Genomic DNA, 26,334 nt, shown 5'->3' with positions numbered 1-26,334 from the left:
TTGTTTGTGTGTGTTTGTTTGCTTGTTTTTATAATCTGTGTTGATAGATATGGTTGGGTTAACAGGCAAAGGACTTGTAATTTTCAATAATATATAGTGTTTGTTATTTTGCCAAAACCATGACCAGAGTCAAGGAAAGCAAGGAATAGGTAAGTTTTATGTCCATGAAACAAATGAGATCCTGAGGTTTTATCAGAACAGAGCTTGTTATTTGCTTATCCTCATGGGAGCTGAATATTACAATTAACTTACTGTAATGGCAGGTTAACAAAGGACCTGAGAGTCTGTCTTAAGTGAGATGGGTTCAACAAGAAGGTTGAATTTTCCCCAAAACATGTTTCTTAAATCAAAACACCTCTGCACCTTTTTAATTCAGGGCATACCTGGAATACAATTTATGAACATCAAGTAATATTTTAGTGACTTCAAAATTTTAATTTCCACTTAAATCAGTCAGTTCACAGTAATTACAGTATTTTTCTTTTTCTTTTTCTTTCTTGCTATTAAAATTATATAATTGTATGATAGTGAGAGGATTGATAAGTGTTTCTTGAGTACATGATCTAATTCTGAGACTATACTTAACATTTTAGTTTGCTATAATATGACTTTAAATGTATATTAATCTTTTAGGTATTTCTTCCAAAATGGATTTGATTTCTGACTGTACCTTACAGCATCAGATATGCCATTTCTTATTCAATATTTTAAAATATTCTATTCTTTGGAGCTTTAACACAGCCCTGAGCTTCTTTAAAGTGAAGAGCAGTTTCTGTCCAACTCTGTATTTATATTAAAAAAAAAAAAAAAAAAGTCCTCTGTGAAAAGTCCTTTTAAATGTTTTCCTGACCATATTTACTCAGATATGTTGTTGCTTGTTATTATAGAAACATATGCTTTAGATTTGTTTGCAGGGAGGACAATAAGCGCTTCTTCTGCAGCTTTGAGAAGAAAATTTACTTTGAAGCATTGAGTTTATTGAGCTCAACAGTAATAAGTGTTCATGCTAGTTCAGCTGTGCTAGTTCTTTTTAAGATAATATGTATGTTTGTGAATTATAAGACATACTGTCTTCTTCTTTGTTAATAACACCACTGAATCAGGAGAAATAATAGTAAACTGTTTTTGGCCAGTGTTGTCGAAAACAAATCTCAGCATTGTTCCATTCACTTTGATGGAAAAAAAAAAAAAAAAAAAAAGTATATTTTGGCAGAAGTTTATCATTAAGCAAATACCACTATTTGGAACAACCAAGAAAAATAAAATTAAGCTATCAGGGCACTATGTCAGGCACATGATCTTAAACTTTGCTTGCTTCATTTAGCATTTCATCATCAATAGGGCTTACATTAGGCCCATCGCTATTACAGGCTTTATCACACATCAGTCAGGCACTTGTAGCATTGTCTTTTTTAGGTAACTACAATAATAAATACATTTCTATTTTCCCTCTTCATTTTCTTAATGTTAGTTAATTGTCTTATATGTGGAGAAAACAAAACAAAACAAAACAAGCAAAAATCAATCAATCAAACAAACAAACAAAAAACAGTTTAAATAGGTAGGAGAGCAGTAGATTGGACCAAACCTGGAGACTGGGAAAATGAACAATGGAGGCATGTTTTCATTAGATTAGAAATATTATTCTTTGGAACTCAAGGTACAAATTATGCTGTGCCATAATGTTCTTTTCAAACACACAAGATAAAATTTGCATATCTAAATTAGATCAGCTTGAATGGGTCTCCCTGCTGTCTCATCCCCTCAGCTGCAATCTTGCTGAAATGGCCTGCAGGTGGATCCAAATAATAATTTTTAAGCCTATTTTTAAGAGCATCTCTAAAATGAATATATATGTTTTTTAGTTTTACATTGATTTGTTGCAGTGAACATCAGCAAAAAAATCTCCTATGCCTCATCCAAGTATAATCTACATGATAACTGGAGGTTTGAATTCAATTTGCTTTGCATTGACTTTAAGAATAAAAATTTTAACTGGCTCAATAAAATCACAATTGTTTCAATGTTAAAATTGCATTATTATTATTATTTTATTTATTTATTTATTTTTTCTCATGGGGGAAGAGAAGAAACTTTTTATGACTATGCTTAAATTTTTTATGATTAATTTGAATAGTTTTGCCATTGGGGGGTGTGTGTGGGGGTACCTTTCAAACAATCTTAACAATCTTAGTCCAAGTCCACAATTCTTTTTTTTTTTTTTTTTTTCTCTTTTCTCTCCCTTCCCCTCCTCTCCTCTTCCTTTCTCTTCTTTTTTTAAAATAAGCTTGCTATACTGATTCTGATTTCCCCTTTCCATGAACTCTTTTCTCCTAACTTTGATAACATTACCCTACAATGCATCTTTAAGGAAGTGGATTTTTTTTGTTTTTCCATTAAAGCCATGATGTTCTTAATGGAGGTATAATTTTAGTTCCTTTTGTATATCTGCTTAATTTTATTTTGTGTTCATTTGATAGTTTGACTTTTTTGATTTAATCTTAAACAGTGAAAGAAATATTTTAACCTTGAAGGACAACAGTGCTGCAGTTCAAAGACAATGTTTTGATTCCTGTACAGTAGAGCTAAAGAGTTCTAAGGGTACAATAGGTACATAAGGGTACAATATTCTATTCAAAAGAGTTCTAAGTACAATATTCTTGCATAGATATACTTTAATATGTGTAATATATATATAACGCAATCTTAGACTATAAAACTTCCTTGTTGTGACTGTAAAAATCCAGGTATGGATGACCTCAAGTTTATGCCAGTTCAGTTTGTTTTTCGAGCTACATGTGTGTTAAAACAGTCCATTATCTTTTCACATAAGCAGTATGCTCTAAACAGAGTCCTTATGCTCTGTTTAATGATCAAATAGTAGCAGGAATGGTTGTGACATCAACGGAGCTTCACCAGACCCTGTCCAAGGTCCTGAGTACTGGGATTGGTCTCAGCATGTTGAGAAGGTATCTCACCTCGTACAGAAGGCAAACTCTGGGTTGTTTGAACGGTTGTCTGCCACAAATCAGTGCATTTATTGCAAGATTATATTTGTTCTGGTTTGGGATGGGATAGAATTAATTTTCTTCCTAGCGGATGATATGGTGCCATGTTTTGGATTTAGAATGATTAATGCTGATAACACACTGATATTCAGCTGTTGAGCAGTGCTTATACTATGTATTTGATTATACTAATCAAAGACTTTTCAACTGCTCACACTGCCCAGCCAGTGAAGAGTCTGGGGAGGCTGGAAGGGGAAACAATCAGTACAGCTGACACAAACTGGCCAAAGGGATATTCCATACTATACCGCATTAAGCCGAACAATAAAAAAGGGTGGAGTTGGCTGGGGTGAGGACTGCTGCTACTTGAGAACTGGCTGTACGTTGGTCAGTTGGTGGTGAGCAATTTCACTGTGTATCACTTGCTTTGTGTATTCTATTATTATTACTAATTTATTTATTATTATTATTATTATTATTATTTATTATGTTCTCTTCTTCTTCTGTCCTACTAAACTGTCTTTTTCTCAGTCTGTGAGTTTTACTTTTTCTTCCGATTCTCTTCCCTATCCCACTGGTGGGAGGTGAGCAAACAGCTATGTGGTGCTTAGCTGCCTGCAGGGCCAACCCACAACAATATTCAAAGTGGGTGTTTTTTTTTCCCTTCCCTCTTTTTTTTTTTTTTTTTCCTTTTTTCTTTTTGCCATCTGTTTTATGTGGAATGTTAGAATATTACAGAAAAGTGAAAGTTGGTCTGTTGGTAGTTTAACTTTTGAGTGGTTCAAACTGAACATTAGCAAACTTATGGTAGTTTACCTACTATATTAGCTACCTCCATTAACTCAGGCTGGTGTTTCTGTTCGTTCCTCTAGAAGATTTGAAGGCTCTGTTAAGTTCAGGTTTTCATTTATATATGCACACACACATATATATTCTGATTTACGTTGATGGAGTTTTTCTCTTGTTTTTGCCAACATAATTTGAATTATTCTTCCTAATTAAGCAATGTAGTAATGTTAATATTGCATCCAGAAATATTTTATTTATTTATTTATTTTTAAGATCATAATGACTGTCTTGTCTGATATTCAAGGTGGTGTTTTTGACCTAGAGTCCAATGGCTTCATCTGACTGATGTGATGGAGCTCATCTCTTTTCTACTATAATAGAAGATTAGTAATGCTGCCTCTGTAGAAACACCTTAAATGTCTTTGGTAAGGAGGGGAATTAGAAGCGGGGAAGCTAAGGAATAGAAGTTATGTGCTGGAGGTTGTCTGACTTCAACATTAATTCTCTTACTTTAGGGTTTTAGGGAATACAGTAAGGTTTAAATGCTTACTTTTCTTTTTACATATGTTATTTTTATTATGAAGAACATAAAATGCCAGCATTTTTTGAGAAAATTCTAACTGTGTTGTGATGGTGGGAAGGGGAGTTGTACACCAAACAATGTGGTGCTACTGTGCTCAGGTTGTTAGTGGACCAAGCAAGTAGGGATGGACTGTGTCAGGGAAGCTTCTTGCACATGTAAGCAGACATATCTAGAAAGTTAACAGACCTATCCCAATTAGCACTGCAGTGTTTGGCACAGGTGAACTGGGTCAAAGTGTATTGAATGTAGTATTCAGTGTACAGAATGTGTACAAAGTGTACAGAATGCAATATTCATTTACACCTGTTTCAGGCTCTGGGCAGCAGTTCAACATGGCATTAGACCTCTAAACAATCTTCCTCTATCATCCATATTTGTGTGTTGAGGGGCTAGCCAAAGAGCTACAGACCACTGATCAAATCAGCTACTGACAGTATCAGGGTATTTACAGAAGTTTCAGGTGTTTTCCTGTTACTTGTTGATCCATGGCCTATACTGATATTTATTACATTCAGTTCTTGTTTGCACTGCCTTTTAGCTATGGCTTATACTCAGCTCTTGATCAAGGCAAGGTCAAGATGCTTCACTGACAACTCATTATTTATTATTTATTATTTTAACATAACTGCAAATTTCAAGAGGTCACATCATGGATCCTATGTTGTAATTCTGAAAATGGATGAGTAGAATAGTTTTGTGTGAGAGTGTGACTGTTCAGTTTTGGCTATATATCTGTGTAAGTTAAGACAGCATGCCTTCTAAATTGTAGGTGTGGTGCTTGGCTTTCTATGGCAAGTCTTATGCAAAACATTATCACAGTATAATAATTTGTAATGAAATTCCATGATACTGTCTTTCTCACTAACCCTTAGTCTTTTAAACTGCATTCACTGTTTATAATAAAGCTGAAGTAATTTGGTGTATCAGACAAAAAACTTGCATTAAGTATCCTTTCTGATCTTCTTCTAGATATGTTGAAAGTATTTACCATCAGAGACAACGTGGGTTTTTAATTCATTAGGGAAACTGCGGTACAGAAAAGTTTCTTAAAAATGAAATTACTGCAGAAAAAGAAATACCTTGAAAGTTTAATAATAATCTTTGTCAAAAGCAGTGTTTGTATTTTGCAAAGAAATCACTTGTTCTACCATAGTGAAGCTAATTATTCTTAACACACACTAGCTATGCTGAATTGCAAAAGGAACACTAGGCTTTGTAAGTTGCAGGAATTAAAACACCATCAGTTGAGTTAATGAAGAGCATAGAATGAATATGATCTCATTTTTGCAATGCAGTTAAAATGAAAACCATTTAAAGAACTGTTGCAAAAATCATAATTTAAGAAGGAAAAACAAACAATAAAGCAAATGTTTACTATCTATTTTAATTACTTACTGCTTAGAGGTATGCATTAGGGTTATTTATTGTTTGATTTCAAGTTCTTTCATTTAATGGCTTAAGACTACAGTGGCTAATGGTCCATTCTGAAATCAAATGAATACAATCTTTTGTATTCCATTATGCAAAACCAAAGAAAACTATTTGGGATCATTTCATTATGTTAGCATCTGCAAAACAGTACTTGAAATTGCAGGTTAACATAAGGATAGCAATGTGAAAAAGAATATGAAAAATAAAATTCTTGCACATTTTTAAAAATAGAACTTTATTTGAATTGAGGAAAAATTGAGACTAGGTTTCTGAATTATATTCTGAAGATGTGAATGCAATAAAAATGCTATTTCCTTTTCATATTTTAATGAACTTTACACTTTTCTAGTGCTTGATGGGAATAAGAAGTTCTATCTTGAACAAAGCAATAACAACTTTTTTTTTTTTATTATTTGCATATATGTAATAAAGAAGTAGATGGATGTCCTCCATTCCTCCAAAGATCCAAGACATGTTTTTATTTCCTTTGTGAAAACTATGTATTCACCTATATAATTAGGACTTGAAGTCGGAAGTCTTGACTTTTGAGGCTTTTTTTTTTTTTTTTTTTTTTTTTTTTTTTTTTGAGGCTAGGAACCCGCAGTGCACTTTCCCAGTGTCTTTTTGAAATTAAAATTAAATCTTGGCTAGGAGCTTAGAAGAAGCCCTGCCAAACTGCCTATAAAAAATCTAGGGTAATTTGCATAAGAGATCGTAGTAGTTTAGATAACTCAATATAGTTAAGTTTTACATTAAAAACATATGATTCACAAGGTCAGCAATCAATCAGTATTTCTGGTTGGTTGCCAGTAAACCAGTTATTGACAGAGAGAGGGGACATCCGGTAGGCGTATGCATCTTTAAATGTTTGACATAATGAAGGGAATTCTTTTCTGAATCCTGTCAGTGTAATACTTTGCTACAGCAACCCTGTACAGAAGTGTAATTTATTGAACTGTAAATCAGCCTAAGTAAGGTACAGTGTGCCCTGCTTTTCAGCAAGTTTCAGTATTTAGCATGCATTCAACAGCATAAAATAATTAAACTCTTTCTTTAGACAATAAAATAAGGGCAAACTTCTGTGTATGTTATGGGTACAACTATACGTCTGTAAGAAGAAGGAAGAACTGAAATGATCAGGGGGTGTTTGAACATGCAATCGTCCACCAAGGTCTACAAAGCAGGTTGTTTATAATGTTTTCTCTAATATTTTTTTTGCTTTATGCGTGACGTGCTTTTCTTTTTTTTTTCTTTTTTTTTTTTTTTTTTTTTTTGTACTGGAAAACTTGAATCTTTACCTGAATTCAGTGTGTTTTTGTTTGTTTCTTTTAACCCAAACTCTGCGTCATTCAAATATTGCTGTTTGTGGTTCAATAATGGTAATAGTGCTTCATTTTCTGAGCATAGCCCACCCTACTTCATATGTGTAGATTACGTTTTTGTCCCAGGGAAGTCATGCTCAACTCATCTAATTGTGTGGTAGCAAGTGAATTCAATTCTGATCAAGAGCCATCTGCTTTGTATGTTTCTACACTACTTCAGTAATAGGACAATCATTGAGAAAACTCCTTGTTCTTTTTATCTCCTCCATCCTGTTTCTTCCTTCAGTGAGCAATATAAGTTGTCATATATCCTGCAGAGATTACAGAACTGTCACTTATTTAGACCAATGTTAGTTTTGAGTCTCATGGGAGCAACTTGTGGAAGTACCAGAGTTGCCACTAACAGATAATCGGAAATCTTTTTATTTCCTTTTTGGTGATGCAAGTATAATAGTGATTGGAGAAAACTGGTAATAATGTCTTTTTGTCGCCATAGTGAAGAACAATTGTGCCAATTTAATGATTTTTTTTTTTCCCATCCCAAAAGTGTCACATCACCTTAAGCTTGGTTTGATCCCCCATAGTGAAGCTCTAATTTTAACACTAATGCTGATAATTTAGAGAAAAGTTTTCTGTAGCATGCAGAATGTGCTTTTTGTAGTCCGTATGAATAAAACCCAATTATACGTAGTTGTGATGTCACCTATCTCACTTGCATAGATTTGGCTACCTGCTTTATGTTTGCCACTGAAACACTGCTGCAATGGAGTGTAGGAGAGGAGACTGCTGCAACAGCGGAGGAGGAAGAAAGATCAGGAAGGAATCCTGATTCCTTAGAGGATTCCTGATTCCTTAGAGGAATAGGGAGATTTTGTTGATATAACTCAGCATTTTGGATCTAGTTATTCATGTTCAAGATTAAATAGTGAAATGGTTTGAAATAGAATCATGTTATCATTAATACGGTCTTATAATTCAATATTTTTGTTGCCTCCCTTGTTTAGACTTAGTTTTTATATTGTATTTTGCTACAGAGTTGACTTCAGTGACCTAAAATTTTCAATAGGAAGATTGGTCAGTAGGAATAGGTGTCCTTTTGAACCTCTAGTTAAAGCACAACTATACAATTCAAATGTGACAGATGGAATACCTTTGTAAATCTTTTGTACAAAGCTAAAGATGGAAGGATTTATTCTCAGATCTTTTCTTTTGTACTATAATTACCATACAAGGTGCTACTAAATATGATGGCTAATTACATAACAGTTCTAGCTTAGAGCTTGGTTTGTTGGTAAATCACAGCTGAAACATGATCCTTAATTTAATATGGCTTAAACCTCACATCATGTCAAAATGGTGTGAGATGCTTTAACCAGTTTCTTGAAGTTATACTCCTCTTGTTTATTGATCTGTTTATGCCTGCACAAAACATGCAGCTGTACTTTTGGCCAGCTAAATTGAAACTCTTAAGAAGTTAACAAATCATTGAAAGCTATTTCCAACTATATTGTTTTGGTTGGTACTTCTGGACCCATCCACTTCTGGAAGCCATTAAACATATGGGCTGATTTTTTATTTTTTTTTTTTTAAATGCAGTCTTATTTAATTTTCTTATTAATTTGTATAATTTAACTAATTTGAGAATTGATAACAGAATGTTTGAGTGATTTATGGCTTGAAAAAGAAGACCAATGTTTCCCTCCTAGAAAATGGAAATTGGCTTGTCAAACGTTTAGATGAAGAATGATCAATCAATAGCATTTTAATAAGGAGAAAAGGCTTAAAATTGACTGAAGGTAGCTTTTGTTTAAAGGTGATTTGGTATGTGCAAATTACTAAGCTGTCCCTGGAGAGGATTTTCAAAAGCAATATTGGGCACTGATTTTCTTTGTTTATTCCATTCTCTGTCTTTCTGTTCCCCTTGCCAGGGATTTCAATACTTACCTCACCATTGTCTTTGAAATCTCCCTGACTGCATTTCAAGTACTGTGTATATTCTACTTATTTGCACTTACAGCTATCAGTTTTAACTGTTACTTTTCTCCAGTGAACATATTGCCTGGATAAGGTTATTTATTTTCAGCACAGGTCCATGTCAGCAAAGGGGCTAGCTGACATTGATCCTATTGACTTTAGAAACTCAAATTCAAAAAGTATGTGCACACATTGGAGGAATAGAATTGACTTGGAAAGCCCCATTTAAAGTCTTGCCTTTTAGTTTTCTGTGTGAAAACTTAGTGCAATGGGCTTGGTGATAGAACACTGATTCTATCTGTGCATACTGGTACACAATTTCAAAATGGGTTCGAATTGAGTGCAGATTTCAGAGGCTGTGATGAGAAGTGACTGATCACTCTTAGCAGAAGCAAATTTCAAACTTCTCCCCCAAAGAATCAAAAAAGCTTTTAACTGAAAAAATTCACAACCTTACTCAGGAACTTCTTTCTTTCTTTTTTATTAACAAAATAAAGTAATGATTGTCTATCTTCTTCTTTAAAATGACTGGAACAAGGATGAAAAAAAAATAAATATATATATTCCTTTTCTGCTTCTTATTTTTATCCATTATAAGTTATTATGGAACTATGAATTTGTCAGTCTTAAAAAAAAATATTAATATATTTGAGAGAGAGTAGTGATGCAGACCTCACTACAAACTCTAACTGTAATTGGTATTTTGTTTGTAGATTTTAAGTATGATTAGAATTATTTTGTATGTATGATCTCTGCAAGAGAAATTTCACATATGAGGGATTACTACATCCAATTCTGGATGAATATAATCACACTCAAAATCTCTTTCAGCAAGCTACCATATCAATGCAGTTGATTTTCTAGTGAAAAATTCACACTATGTTTTCCTACTAGTAGGCAAGCTGCACCAGATGATATTAAAGAGAATTGATGAGAAAAGTTTCAGAGCTTGAATTCTTGATAGAGATGGCAATTCGTGGTAGGGAACTTCACAGAGACTTTTACAGCCAGTTTTGTACTTGCAAAGGTTCTGTTTCATGCAGTCTGCAGATGGAACGCATATAATCTGGGAAGAAAGGAAAATGTTCATTCACAGTGCTTAGGGCCAAAAGGTAGAACTAGTTTATTTAGTCTGACTGACCTTCTGCAGTTCTCTAGCTTTACCTTCTAGCAAGCAGTTCTTGGTAATACATCCTTGTGGTATGTTAATATGTTCCTTTTTACAAAGAATGGTTTCTTTACATGAACATTCCAGGCTGGGGGTGTTGATAATCACCTACCAAAGGAATCAATGAAAAATATAACAGCCAGGTTTTCAGCCAAACTGAGACAGCTACTCAAGAACAGCAGTACAAAAATAAATAAATAAATAGCTAAATTGTATCTTTTTGCAACTGCAGAAAAAAAAAAAAAAAAAAAGGTTGGCTAGGCAAACTTTGACCTATGGACTAGATTTCAACTAGATTTAAAAATAAACAACATCAACAACAAAAAGAAAAAGAGAGCAATCTGGCCAAGCATCATTTATTTTCCTTAATAAAAACAATGCATTTGTAAAGCCTGTGTGAGATGTTTGCTGCTTGTGCATTCATGCAAGTAGAGTCTTTATTCATGTTCTAAAAACAAGGTTTTCTTTTATGAAAGTTGCTTGTGTTTTTTTTTTTTTTTTTTTTTTTTTTTAATTACAAGTTTGAAAGGAGAATATTTCATAATATCACTCCTTGAAAGTATAAAATTAAGGTCTCTTAACTGCTATGAAAGAATAAGAAATCCATAAATAGTGTATTATGACATGGACAAGTGTGACACCTAGAGGCCAGATGTTTAGGCTCCCTAAAGAATATTTTTTTTTTCAGCTACAAGTTTTGCACAACACATATTTTATTTGGGAGTTAAGTTATGCAGATACTATACTTTGAGAAATTAAGTATGTTACAACATATATGCATTACAATATATATAAATATATATATATATATTTAGTTTGTTCACATTTAGCATATTTTTGTGGCTTCCCTGACTATGCTCACTTGCTTTCATATGAAGAAACATAATAGACCACTACTGAGTGTGTTGATAAATGCTCAAAACTCCACAGGAAAACCTAAAGAACCCTGTACATCTTATTCTGGCTCAGAGTTCTGAAAATCTTTTAAAAATCTTGGAAATTCCAGCTCAAGAGAATCATTTAAATACATTTCTGTCTGTAGTAAAATATCTGCAAGAAAGTCAGGCTCCTATAAAAATGCAGAGTTAGAAATTTTGGCCAGAGAATTTATTCAGGGGTATATAGAGAATATAAGTTCATTTGAGCTGTTGTTTTGGAATTTTTAGTTGATGAAGCTTGCAAAATAAACAAGCATGAAAGGGAACGTGCCACCTCTAATACTTTCTTTAAAATTCAGGTGTGAGACCCATGCAGTGCACTGTGTGGGAGTGCAGTGGATATATCCAAGGGCCCACTCCATCCCGTAAAGTAGAAATAGCCAAGGGTCTCCTAATATAGTGATTGAACCAGATCAGTATGGTAAAAATGTAGGGGGCTTTTTGGAAATTGTTATCAGATAGGTGTTATCTGTAAGAAACTCAACAACCATACCCTGGGGTGCATCAGGTACAGTCCTGTTAGCCAATCAAAGGAAGTGATTGTCCTGTTCTACTCTGTACTGCTGTAACCTCAACTTGAGTACCGTTTGAACTTTTGGGCACCACAAAATAAGAAGGACATAAAAATATTAGAGAGTATCCAAAGAAGGACTATGGAAATAGTGAACGGTCTGGAGGGCAGGACATTTGAGTTATGAAGTCACTTGGTTTCTTCAGCCCAGAGCAGAGCAGGCTGAGGGGAGGCCTCACGGCGACCTGCAGCTTCCTCAGGAGGGAAGCAGAGGGGCAGGCGCTAAGCTCTGGGGACAGCGACAGGACCTGAGGGAATGGCATGTAGCTGGGACAGGGGAGGATCGGGCTGGTGTTAGGAAAAGGTTCTTCACCAGGAGGGTGGTTGGGCACTGGAACAGGCTCCCCTGGCTTCCCAGCACTGAGCGGTTCACAGCACTGAGCCTGCTGGAGTTCAAGAAGCATTTGGACAACGCTCTCAGATATATGGTCTGTTTTTTGAGTGGTCCTGTGTGGAGCCAGGAGTTGGACTTGATGATTCTTGTGGATCCCTTCCAGCTTGGAATATTCTGTGATTCTAACTCTAGAGCTCTTTCTAGGGAGGTAGTCAACTTAGTTGTCTGTGGCAACACTTGTCCTTTTCATACTTAAGTGAAGGGGATATAAATTCCAATGAGTTCAGTTAAGGAGGAATTTTGATTTCCTACATAAGAAATGAAACACTTCATTCTCTAGAATTTGGGTGATTTTTCTGGTATTCTAGTATTCACACAGCACAGAAGATTTAGAGGGAGAAAACTATAGAATTTTCCATCTATAAACATCTATGGATCTAGAAGAATGGAGACTGAAGCTTTACTAAGAACTGCTGGCTTATGCAGAGCCTACAAAGTTAAAGGTGGACAAAAGTGATGCTGGACACACCCCTTATCGAATGTTGAGCCTAGAAGCCAATGTGCCATATGTGTGCCTTGTTCTCTCTATGCTCTTTGACTTTGTCCAGTATGTGTAGAAATACAATGTCTTCAGGATAGAATATAAGATGATCCTGAAGCACTTATTCATGGCATTTCACAGAGACAGGTTTATGAAATGCGACTGCCTACCAGCGCAGGAATACACTACTACTAGCGGGATGATTCTGCTTGGCAGGCAGCTTTTCATACCCAGCAGCTATGAAATTTGTATTTTGTTTTCATTTCTCTTTTCACTAAATAAAAGATATGATATGTTTGTTTTGTCATCCTCCAAGTTTTTAATTCTAGGAAACATGAACAAAATAATTCCAATATTTTCTGAATAACTCTACCTTGTTTTCTTGAAAGTCTTCAAGATTAGTCACTTTTCCCTAGAAAGTAAAAAAGTGCTAATGTGTCAATCACTTGAGAGAGCAGTTTACAGACTCAACATAGCTGCAGTGCCTCAGATAAATAAATGTATGTGAATACAGGTCTACTGAGACCCATATGTTGATGCTCCAAGGTACAGCACTGACAATACTATATGTTCCTACTGATACAGAGACTAATGTTGATTGCAGTTTATTTTTATGCTTTGTCTAGAGGTTTCTTTTCAGAAGTACTTAATGTTTGTTTTGGGAATGCGTAAACCACAAACAATTGATAATTTATGATCCTTAGATATGTATTAGAATGTGGGTTGTCAGTGTGGGCTGGAAACAGTGGCTGCATTATTAACTGGGAGGGCGGCCCTTCATCTACTGTAGCAAATAGGAAGTACGTAAGAGCATGTTGGGCACACTGGGGTGGAAAAGGATACCAGCAGCTCTCTGGATTATTCATGTTAATAGAAGTTGAAGCTTGCAATCTGTATATGCTGCTGCTTATGCCTGAAGTCTAACTCCTGCAGATAGGTTAGTGTATCCACCTTTTTTGGCCTGTGTTTTCACTGATCTTTTCCTGCTCCAATTGAAAGAGGACTGTTTGGGCTGCAGAAGTGATGAACTCAGAAATGAGTGTTTACCAAAGACAGCTCTTCAGGAATCTGTAGTTTTCCCAATTATGCCTCTGTTCTTTCCCTTTGATGTTTTTCTGAATAGTTTTAAATGCATCATAGCTTGTCACCAAAATGAATGAAAATGAAATTACTTGTCCATAGGATATTGGTTTTTGTCAAGAAAAAAAAAAAAAAGCACAGTAAAACCATTAAAAGTAGTGTGCAAATATGAGTTTTAATCATCTATATTTCACTAATTTTTTTAAAGTATGTGGTCCTGTTATTGCATAAATATAAACCATTTGAGTGTTTGTGTATGTGTATTCACCCTCTCATGATACTGCTTTGTTCTGCTGTCAAAACCCACTTTGATTCATTGTGCCAACTGCATGGATGATCTGTTTTCTGATGATGTTTCCAGATGATCTGAGTCATGTACAAAATATTTTCAGAGGCTTTCTTTAGACGTTCATAAAAAATCTAGATAGAATACATTGCAATCAATAACTCTGAAAAGGTCCCTTTTCCCCTAGTCAACCCATAAATGTAACTTCTCCCCTGGTGTGGAACTCCAGTTAAAAAGCCAAGGGTTTTATTCTTAATTCTTCAAAGATATATGTTATATATATATATATATATATATATATATATATATATATGTTATATATATCTTATTGTAACTATGCAAGTCAATAAAGGTATTGCTACAGATTTCCTGATGGTCTTAAGACTTTTTAAGCCCTTAAATTCAGTGTGGACTTCTTTTTTTTTTAATAACTGAAAATAATTTTTCATTTTTTTCATAAATTTGTGAAGATGGGATTATTTTTAAGTTTTTCAAGTGTATTCTTATTTTTATATTCTTATATTCTTATGTATCATGTAAAACAATGCACATGTGAATAACTTAACCTCAGATTTTCCTGTGGAATTGCTGTACTTCTATAAACTCAGAGAGTGTTTTGTTTTAGTAGTCCAGGTCAGCAAAAGACAGGATGAAGGGGTTTCCATGCTTCCTAAGGTGAATGCAGTATGATGTAGCAGAAATAAATAAAATATATCTCTAGAAGTGCTTTAGCTGAGGTTGCAAGTAAGGATGCTATAAATTTGTTAAGATCGTGGCTTTCTATGTATCCCTTATCAACCTATAATCTCCTGATTGTTGCCTGTTTTTCAACAGCTGAAGAACAGTAATCCACACTTGCTTATCTCTCTTAATCACAGCCTCACAGTGCTAGAGCTCCCTGAGCCTTTAATTCCCTCTTAGAGGCGTAACAGAGTGGAAAGTAAACAAAGACAAATTTGCAACCTTCAACATCGCTAATTTGCTCTGATGTCAGAATATTTAAACAGGCAAGGACTTGGGAATTACTTGATCATGGCTGATTTTAATCTAATGCATGTGAAAAGGCAGAGTCTGGGAAGGTTGTGCAAAATGACAGCCGTCCCAAGAGAGGTTCACTGAAGGTTTCTTTAAACAACAATAGCTCTGTCCTTTTAAAACTCTGGATCCCGTGTTCCTACAGCATGTTTCTGTAGCTGCTTGCACTTTGAATGGAACATTTTGGATATGGTAGCAGTTTTCCTGAAAATATCTCATTTGCTTTGCAGTTTATAGATGTCTGAAACCTGATCTTTAGGCTTGTTATTGCATCTGTTCACTGGGCAGTGGGTGGGAGAGATAAAGATGCCTATTTTAAAAGCTTTGTCTCTCTCCACGTTTTTGTATCATCACGACAGCCTAATGTATCCTGAATACTTTCATATGTAAAACTCGGTATATGCTTTAAAAGTGATTGATAACTTGATCTTCAAATTATTCTAAATTACATAGTTGACATTTATGCATATGTATGTGTATACATACTTGCTGGGTAGCAAAGGATGTTATTTTGCATTATATATTACACGCAGACTTTCTCTACCACAGAGATAGTGTGCTTACACCTCCGTACACAGCAGACAACTGTGTGTTATTACCTGAATTGGATTTGACAAATACACAAGAAAAGTTATGTTTTTCTTTCCTTTCATTTCCCTTTGTGAAGACTTAAAAGTCTATTTAATGCATGAGTAATCACTTATTGTTTGTTGTTTACAAAATGGTTAATGCAGCATATATATTATCAGGACAAGTGTCTGATGCTTTCCTAATTAATATATATTGCTCTGGTGATATCTGTTCTGGTTGTACAACTTGTGTTTCTGAAGCACATCCTGATGATGATTTCTTTTCTTCTTAATGTGTGTCATCTGGGATATTCCAGTGAGAGATGTCTGGGAAACCAGGCTTTCACAGTCACTCTCTGCCTTGAGATTACAGCACTGGGTTATTTGTGTTTCTCCTCATCCCTGTTCTGTCTCTCGCTCTCTCCAGCTGGTGTAAATGACTGCTGCCGCCTCTCAGCGCAAGATAACCTGCTCAGTCAGCTGGAGCCCCCTGCGGACAGCTGTCTCTCTTTTAGCTGATGGAAAACTGCAACTAACCGCTGAATGGAAGAGCGTGGAGTAGCAACCATACTAGCAGCAGCCGCTGCAGCAAGAGCGAGCAAGGACTCTATTGTTCCCTAGTGTTAAACAGTTTTTCCTTTTCAACTGGCATGCACAATAGCAGGAGAGAGCTTTCCAGTCTGCATCTCCCCATGAAGAAATTCTGAAGAGGGGAATATTATTTGAAGAAGGTTTCACGGTTTTGCTGCAGGCTTTGGATGTGGGAGCAGGCTGCTGGAGGAGGCATGGGGTTGAGTAAGGGGAGCGCTGCTTTCCCCCGTGGTCCGAGGGTTTGTGCTGTGCCAGCCCGCTGCGTGGGAGTTCTTGTGGTTCTGCTTGTGGGAGCCTGGGACGCTCGGGCACAGAGTGAATTTCAAACTTCATCTGTGTATTTGTGGAAGACTGGTAAGTAAGGATGCTACACTAACACAGCAGCAGTATGATTATTTTTTTGTTGTAAGTAAGCAGTAACCTTTCTGTGTGCTTTGTGTACATGCAGAGAGAAAGTTAAATCTACATTAGCAATGTTTATTTGCAGGATTCTAGGAAAACAAATCAGGTCGCCTTCCAGTATTTCACTGGCCAAGCAACTAAGGCAATTAAAAAAAAAAAAATGTGACTGTCATGCTGTTATTGGGATCTCTCATGCATCTTTGAGTCTTTTGATGTTTTTTGTTTTATTTAGTAGCTCTGTGTTGTATGTAAATAGCAAAGGTCAGGGTTTTAGTGCCTGCTCACAATGGAAAGGAACATTTGTTACAGTTGGAGTTAGCAACGTTAACAGTGCTCTAAAAATATTGACATTTCACAAAGAAAGATGTAATGCAGCATGTCTAATCTTCATGCTCTGTGCTGACATGTAATATATTCAGTGTGGTAATTGATGGGGAGTTGGGTTTGTTAAATTTAGGTTTGTTGCACAGTATATAGGACACATGAAAGCTAATGATGGATTAGGTGAAATAATCCAACTGATGCCAGATCTCATAACCAAAGAGCCAAAGGCAAATAGGCTATGTGGATTCAGCACCACACTAGATAGATAATTTCCTCTACTTTGGCACTAATGAGTTACGTGTCTGTTTTAAAGATTGCATAGCCATAACACTGTTCCAGTCTTAACTTTGCATTAAAAACCAATGGGGAATTTTCTTGCGTCTGTCAATATATTGTGTTAATTCAGAATTTTGATAATGAGGACCACATATGTTTTAGTTCTCTAACATAGTAACACTTCCTACATAAGCTTCCAAAACTCCTTTAGGAAATTTAAAAATTTCAAGACAGTAAATATTTCACACTGACTTTGGCAGGTTTTTTTGGCATGTTGCCAGGAACAAACCAATACAAAAAGTAGAGTGTTGTTTAAGACATGCATTTCCATTAAGGGATAATACGATAGAAAACGAATGTGCAAATTCATTATTTGTATGAAAAGCAACTTTGAGAAGATAGTGTGTTCCCCTGGATGGAGGGCCCCAGCCTTCTGAAACAAAAACAGATCAATTCACAATTACAGTGTTATCCTGAATTTTTTAGAGGCTTCATCTATCCAGCAGCTCAAGGAGATTAAAAGGAAATTCATTTAAACAAAAAGACAGGCTTTCCAATAACGCTATAAAGAGAAATCTGAAGAAGGGAAAATCTTTCACAACTTTCACTTCTGCTGAAAGATGGGTAGCACAATGACACTGATGACCCTTTCCTTTTCTTCTTCTTTTAAACCACTCACAAACTCAAAACATAGTGATCAATTCTATTAGAGTTTTGTAAATGTTTGCTACACACTTAAAAAGAGATCAAATACATACGTAGATTTATAGAAAAATGTAGTGATCATAGTAGCATTTTCATAAAGCATTTTGCATTTAAACTACGTTGCTAGGCAGCAGTAGATTAAACTCTCCAGCATGTTATTATGTCTCCATTTAGAAGATTGAATTTTAAAAGGTTAATAGTAACTTGGTTGAGAATAATGACAACTGTAGTTAACTAATACTTATGAAAATGAACTGCCAATTTGCTATGGGGTAACTTGGTTTACCTTGAATATAGCACACGTGTTCTGAAGTCAAGTAGTTAAACTAGCAAGGAGGAAACTGGCTTGGCTTTTTTTCCTCTGCCTTTTCTGCCTTCCTTGAATAACTTTTGTTTAGAACAGGTACGGTATAATCATGTTGTGTAACGAAGAGCTAGTTTTTACTTTAAGCTCTTCTTTTTCTGACCTTTCTCCTGTTTTACCCACAATAAGGAATAGGATAAGCCTGTTCTCTGCACAATGTTTAATATCATAGCATCCATTTATTTTTTTCCGTCCTTTGTGGGAGGTTCTAGAAAGTGAACTAGAATAACTGCTCATCAGTGATCTGAATGTATATCCAGCATGAATCTAAAGTTCAGCTAAAGTATCAGAGGGGAAAATAAAACTGAACTGGACAGTAGTGAGCTTATCCAACTGAGACAATATTTCAGCTTTTCTTTCTGTGAAATAAATATAAGTCAAGGCTAAAATTGTGTCTAGGAAATTGGCATGAGTGTGTGTGTATACCTTTTGGCACCCGTTATTGCTGAAGTATGTCCGTTTTCTTGAGAAACATGCTACTTTTGTTATCAAATTTAGTTTGGCATTAGCTACTGTAAGTGGCTTGAGTGTGCCTGACTTTAATTTCTAAAGATTTTTTGAAATAATGTCTTAGTGTATGCTGCTCCATGACTTCTAAGCAGGTTTACTGCAGTGTGTTATTTTAAGAATGCCCTGGAAAATAATATACAGGGCTTATGGAATTTGAGTTATGACATTTTCTCTTATAAAATTGTGATACCTATTACAGTGTCTTGATACTTGTTTTTTTGGGATAGGGATGGGATGAGGTCAGGGGCTGTTCTTCTAATTCAAATTTCACGTTTGTTTTGAACCTTTGAAAACCTCTCGGGGGTCATGACTCTTCCTATCACTATTCTCCTGTAAAAATATGAGGAGAGTATACTCTTTAACCCTCTTGGGGTTTAATTACCTTCAATTCAGCATGGACACCGTTGTGAACAACCTGCTCTGGGAAGGGAGGTTGGACTAAATGATTTCCAGAGGTTCCTTCCACCATTCTGCAGTATGGATGCCATCACAAAGTCATTTCTACTTCTCCAACTGAAAATGAAGTTTTGACTGTCATAAATTTTTGAAGTTTTCATCTAATATGAGATGAAAATGATATTTGCTTTTGCATATTTATGCTGGAATTATGGTGTATGAATGGATCTCCAGTGTATTGCATGACATTGAGATGGATGTAGTTGATTACAGTTACTAGTCTTTAAACTTTAGATTTCTTGCCAAACATTCACATTCCATACTATGTAGACCCAGTGTGTGCATTTTCTTTGGGTACAAATACACAGCTGGCTTAATTTTACTGGTTTCTGGGCAAAGCCATCTAGTTTTTTAACATAAACTAAGGCAAAGTCTCCATCTGTGCAGAATACCTGGGTCTGTACGGCAAAATGAAGAAACAGCTAAATTACTAGAGTTGGATTGTTATGTCTGTCTGCTTTATGACTTGAGGTGGAGAATTGCAGTCTTTAACTACTCATCAAACAGAACTTCTTGTATTGAGAGGCAGTGATTCCTGTGATGTGAGGTGGAGCATTTGAGTTTTGAAGTTGAAATAATTTTTACCAACTAGGGCATTGAACTCTACTATTTATTAATAGTTGTGTGAAACGGAGATTATCTCTGTTTCCTGAAAAAACATGCTTGGTGTACAAACTGGGAGGGGGGAGGAGGTGTGTCTGTATAGGAGAAACTACATTGGGGGGGAGAATAAGCACATTTCTGTGCATTGTGTTGTGAATGACTCATGGCTAGATGATCAATGTAATGATGATGGCTCACAATGTTTAAAAATATCTATGTAAAACTGTTGTAAGATGGTATGAGCAACACAAATGTTTGTGGATAATACAAAACTGATAACTGCATACAAAACAAACACAGTAAAGCTGAAAGCTTGATGAAAACTTCCATGAAGCATGAAAGATTAAGAAAGTTATAGTAAAAATGGGATGCAGTCACACTTTCATTTTGAATACTTGTTGTGGGCCAAGAACACTTTAACACATAAATCACCAGTGATAATAATAATCAAACGATCTATTTCAAAATGTAAACTTCTCTAGCTCGTTTGGAAACCTTGCTTCCACTGAACAACCTGTTCTCTTCATCAGTGGATGACCTTCTCAGAGCTGACTGAGTTGCAATGAATGGTTTGTTAGTTCAGTTAGTGCACTACTACACTGAACTTGAAGGTGTTCATGAAATTTTTTGAATTTCATTATTATTTTATTCTAACTATTACAATGATCTATTGAATTGTTTCTTTGTATGCAGCCGAAAAAAGGAGAAAATATTCTGTGCCATAATTCAGTATAAGCTGCTTCCATTAACTTCTACTGATTGTTATTGTTCATTTTTCTTCTTTTAAAGTGATTTTTTTCATATTTAAGAACAACTTATGTTCTTGCTTATACCATCTCCATAGGCTAAGATTTTGATCTCACTGTACATCTTGCAGTGAACAAACTGAGTATATTTACTAAGAATATTTATAGAAATAAATATTTCTACAGTTACCACTCTTTCAAAACAAGATGTATGTTTTTTCTTGGTTTGTAGTTTCATAATGCAGGTGATATATATGCTATTTTTTTATACACAACTGACTAAGCACAGGTATTTCTTGTCACATCAAAATTATCTTTTACTTCTACCTTGTACTTCGTTTATTTATTTGTTTTTCAAATCAACTGACACTATTATCTGTGATGTGCTGTCAGTGTTGGGTGTATTGCCTGCCTACAGGAACTAATGTAATTACTGAAGAGTGCACAAGATCAGCAAGGTTCGATCACATTGTAAAATTGCTTCTTCCGACAGTTTGAAGTAATGCATGTTACCCTCTTGAAGTGGAAGATATCATTGAGTTGATATCTCTGGAATAAGATAAATCATCAGTAAAAGTCCAGGAGGTAATGTCTTTACCTTCACTGTCTTTTAAAGACTATTGATCAAATCTCAGATAGTACAAATCAGTATAGGTCTGCTGAATTATTTGAGTTATCTACTGTTGTATGATGATGAAGACTTGGTCTTCTCTGTAACAATTGCTGATGGCTGTTTTCCTATTCTTGCCAACAAACCACAGCAGAAATTTAAATACAGTTGCTGTAAGTGTAAGTAAGTGCCTTTTTAAAATTACAAGTAAAAAATTACAGATATAGAAAATGTACAGAAGATCAAGGGTTCACCTGGGGGAGTGGATGCCTGGTTTCAAACCAGTGTGCCAAGTGGTTTCTTGTGGAACTACAAGGGTGTTACAAACTCTTGCTGGCTAAGGGCTCTCCTTAAGCTTTTTCTGAGCTTTTCCAGGCACCAACATTTTTGACTCTTATGTGCTTCTTGGGAGGAGGACTGTGCAAGAACATCTTTCCTCACTTGAAGAGCCTATGAACAGTTTTTTCTTGTCATTTCAGGATGTTACTGATCTTATAACCACATATCCTTCTTCACTACTTGATAAGAACTCAGATCATAAAACCCCTCTGACTTTTTAACCTGTGTTAACATTGGCTTCACACTCAGCCACAGAGAGAACACAACCTCTGTACTGTTGCATACTTATCATGTTTTATAATGTCATGAATTCCAAGGCCCAGATCTTTTTAAAAGAGTTTGGTGCCAGAAGTGGAGTTAGAGAAGAGGGCTCAAACACTTTGAAATTACTCATCCAGCACCTTTGGTGGGTAACATACCTAAACTTCACTGAATAAAAAGTTCATTTCATTTTCCATATGTCCCTAGGACTGTATTTATTGCTGCAGAACTGAGTGCTCCTAGCACGTACTCATATGATGGGGGGAATGACAGGGCAGGGAAAGCAGAAGTCCTTCCTAGAAGTTCAGTCCAGCAGGCATTTCGAAATGAACCTAAATGTGCACAGACAGGGATGATCACAAGGGAAGAGGGAGAGAAAATATTAACTAACAGCTCTCTGATTAAAGCACTTACCTTTCAAAGGCTGTACCATCAACTTGTTTGTTGAGGGTGTTCCATCATGTAGCACAAAAAATCCCTACGTTTCAGCATTGTGCCTCTTTTTTTTTTTTTCTTTTCAAAAGTAGACTAAAGAATTTTGCAGTAATCACAACTTGAGACGAGAGACAGATAAGCCTATGTCAGTAAATAGAAAACTCCTGATTTTAAAGAGATTACGAAGAAATGATCTGAAGAAGCGGATTAGATGGGAAGAGCTAGGGAAAATGGTGAATGAGAAAAGATACTTTAACTTCAGGCCTGATTGACAGGAAGGGAATTCACATGTCTCTAGTGATGATGAAAGAGAGCAATGAGGACTTCTTCAGTGGAAAACAGATCTCTAGTTATGATACGGTGAATTAGAGTTCTTACCTACATACCTGTGAGGTTAGAAAGAGATCAAAATTTTTAAATTATTAACATAAAAGGTGTTTTTTGGGCTTCATCTTGATTCTCAGGCCTTCAGTTACAGAATAAGATAAATGGAGTTTTAGTAAAAGCCGCATTTCATCTGCTTTTCAAAGCATAAAAATTGTTCGAACACAATGTGTTAAAGATGCATCGTTGACTTAAATATAAATGATCCTCCAAGACTGAATGTGGTTAAGTGTTGGTTACATATGCCCTGTGTAAATTCATATTAATTAGGATTAAAATTTATCACTTTTATTGCGTTCTGTAATGTGTACCTAAGCAACCTCACTGTTTACTGTCTGTCTCCCAATTAAATCTGACTTTTATTTAGTCAAGGGGTGAGGGGTTGTCTATGACTTGAATAAGGAAATACTCATTTTCTTTAGACATGTTCATCATTCTTGTTCTTTGGGCTCATTTATAAAGTATCCCTTCAGATTTTTTATTGAATGGAAATTGTACAAGGCAAGTATTCAGTCTTTGATCAATGTGAAAGGTTTTTAGTGCAGCCTAGCAATGAAACATTTGGCAGAGATGCAGAAAATGCATACTTCAAGAAAATTCAAGAAAATTCAAGAAAATGCTTTTTAGTAATGTATCCTTATTTAACAAAACTAAATTAAATATTTAAATAGTGATTGGAGGAAAAAAAAAGACTTTTTTTTTTTTTCCAGTTACTTTACCATATCTGAAATAGGGAAATAGATGGAAGTGTGGCTGATATTGTAAGCCTTTTGTTAACATAGAGAAGTGGTGTGCTCTGGGCTAATGGTTGACTTTAGTTGCAGGATAGCATTTTCAAGTTGTCAGAAAAACATGAAATGGCAGCAGGTCATGTTGTACTGGCAGCTAAGAATGTCTGTATTGTTTTTAGCAGGTGCCCCGGAGTGCTTATGCTAACTGGATAAGCTGAATCCCTCAGTTTATGGGGATACTGGAATAAGAGAAGCCCCTAAAAGCTGTAGGTTGTTTTGTTCTAAGGCTGGCTGCTCTAGTGTTGGGTTAAATCTGTTTATTAGTATCTTATAGTCAAAGATTTAGCTTTACAAGATTTAGCTTTTTTAGTTCCCAACTCCACTTGATGTTGAAGTCGTCTTTTTATGGTGTTCATCCACTCACTTGTTCATATCAGAAGCATTTAACTTTTAACAACATAACTACAGATTTAATAGAAAGCCCAATTCCCATAGTATAAAGGTTATTATTCTGAAAGTCAAGTAGTAATTTTGACATTTGTCATGGTGTAAACTAAATCGTGTATTCAATTAAGTACTGTAGCTGAGAATTATTTCTAGTTTATGGACAACACATGTATTTATTTTGTTTATTGGAGGTCCTTTACTGCATTCACAAGTTTCTTCATTATATATGTCTTTTTTTTTCCTTTCCTATATTCCTCTGTTGGTCCACAAACAAGGTGTCTCCAGGCCTAGGGAGGCAGAAGCCTCTCTCTCCCAGGGAAATTCTTTTCCTGATTTCTTGATTAGTCAAAATCTCTGTTTCTATTGTGTTTCTTTATCTTAGACAAAAGAAGCTGGAGAAAAAAACAACAACAACAACAACAAAAAAAAAACATTTTGGGTTGCCTAGGTGGTTTAGGTTGCTTAAAGATCTCTTTGAATTCAGACTGACAGAATTGAAATACTCAGTTGTATTGCACGGAGCCTCAGAGGAGGTACTGGAATGGCATAGCCTAAAGTTGAGATAACAGTAGTATTATTGACTTGGGATTTTATTTATGGATTTTTTGAAAAATCTATTTCTGTCTAGTGAGGCAGTAATAATATACTGAAATAATAGTTATTAAAATAATGGAAGAATCAGATGAGACATCCAGAAAATTTCAAAAATCACAGTAATTGGTAAAAGTTATCCTTGTTCTGAGCTGTGAATTTCCCTGTCAGAAAAGACGAGATCCTACTAGAAAGCAGGATTTTAAATGATCACAATTAGCATAGCCATATTGTTCTGGTTATTAAATGCAAGTCAAACAAAAGCTAATGTAAGCAGTTTTGTTACAACTATCAGAAATTAAACTCCCCTAGCATTCCCATTATTTCCCACTTTCATGTACGTTAAACGTACCGGTGCCTGGCATTTCAAATAAAATCCAAAAGACATATACTGTGTCAATCAGTGTGCTCTCAGCATCAAATAGGACTGTGCCTTTTGCCATGGCTGACATTTCAGGTTGTCACAATATCTTTTTTTTTCCATTTTGTGTGTGTTCCAAGATTGTTTTGGTATTTTTAGGTCTGTGGAATAGAGAAGAAAAAAATGATGTGCTTGTGTGAGCTTAGTGCCTGTAGACATAGCCCTTACTGGCCCAATAGAGAATGGTGTTGCTGGAAACAGAGCTAGCTTTCCAACATCCAAATCCTGGTAAGAGTTTTCCATAGGTATTTTGAAAGAAAGAGAGAATGAATAAATAACTGTTCTGTGTAGACTGTTTATATTGCACCGTCTTTTTGAGGATATTAATTGGAAAGGGTTTCTAATGTGATGAGATGTACTTAAAAAAATTAATGACATCTCCTAAGCCAATGAGAAATTTCCTAATGAGATGTTATTAGCTTCTACATCCTGTATTATGCAAAATGAAATGTTTATATTACTGAGCAATAATGTAACTCTCCCTATGTGTATTGGGGAATAGCTATTTTACCCAAAAGCCATAAGAGAAATAAGGAATAGAACAGACAGAGATTGTTTTATAATGACTTGTGTTTGTACAGTGCCTAGCACAATTGAATTCTCCTCAGTTGCTGGTGTTCCTATGTACCACAGCTTTATACAAAATGATATAATTAAGACTTGTTAAAGAGGCCGTTCACAAAGATACAAAGATAAATTATTAACATTTTAAAAGAACATTCAAATAATTTCAAGTGCCACAAATAGTTTAAATAGGTGATACTCAAGATATCATACTGGAAGATAGAACAGGAAAAAAATGTTTTCAGAGGAAAACAATGCTAGGAAAAACCTTTGAAGCAGTTCTGTCGATGTAGTAGTTCCAAAATGTTGGGAGAAAAATGTTTTCAGTAGAAAACATTCCTAGAAAGAGAGATTTTTAAATGTTACTTAGCATTTCCACATTGGCAGATTTGGCAGTCATCCCTTTTTCTATTTGCATGTAACAAAATTCTTGTTTCAATTTAATAAGAATGTGCTTGATTATCCTAAAAGATCACTTGGATTATGTAAACAGGTTTTACTTGTTTTGCAATTTTCTCCTGACTCACTGAACCAACTGTTTATTGCAATGTGTTTTGCCCTCTTTTATTCTGTTTTTATTGATATACTTGTGACTTTTGCTCAAAATAATTCAACTTTACAATAGTTGCATTATAATATATTCTGTAGGTGTCTGTGCAAAAAATAAATATGTCATAGAAACACTGAGTGCTGTGTGTTTTGGTTCAGTTTTACTGCTTCCAAGACACCATTACTTTAGCACATGTGTAGTACTTGCCATATGCAAAGAAAAAAAAAAAAAGATGAAAGAGGAAGAAACAAGTTACAGGAGTGAAGATCAAAACCATGGAAAGTAAGGGCAAGCAATCAGAAGCTACTTTCTGTCAAATGCAAAAGTTTAAAATGGAGTGTGAAATTAAAATCTCAAGGGACTGAGAGAATTAAGGCAATTACTACATAAACAAA

The 26,334-nt window shown here is 35.2% G+C and overlaps 1 protein-coding gene across 1 annotated transcript in view; it reads left to right on the top strand.

Annotated features, from left to right (window-relative positions):
- The window catches only part of THSD7A (thrombospondin type 1 domain containing 7A), a 286,290-nt gene that overhangs the window by 62,314 nt on the left and 197,642 nt on the right, over positions 1 to 26,334 (top strand). The window contains exon 4 of the mRNA XM_084281506.1: positions 16,057 to 16,574. Within this exon, the coding sequence (XP_084137632.1) occupies positions 16,388 to 16,574 (187 nt within the window). The 5' untranslated portion in view covers positions 16,057 to 16,387. The remainder of the gene's footprint in view (positions 1 to 16,056; positions 16,575 to 26,334) is intronic.

This window comes from Netta rufina (genome assembly GCF_964035555.1).
Source record: "Netta rufina genome assembly, chromosome: 2".
Taxonomy (NCBI): Eukaryota; Metazoa; Chordata; class Aves; order Anseriformes; family Anatidae; genus Netta; species Netta rufina.
Note: the sequence above shows the minus strand (reverse complement) of the source record. Positions and strands in the feature narration are given on the sequence as shown.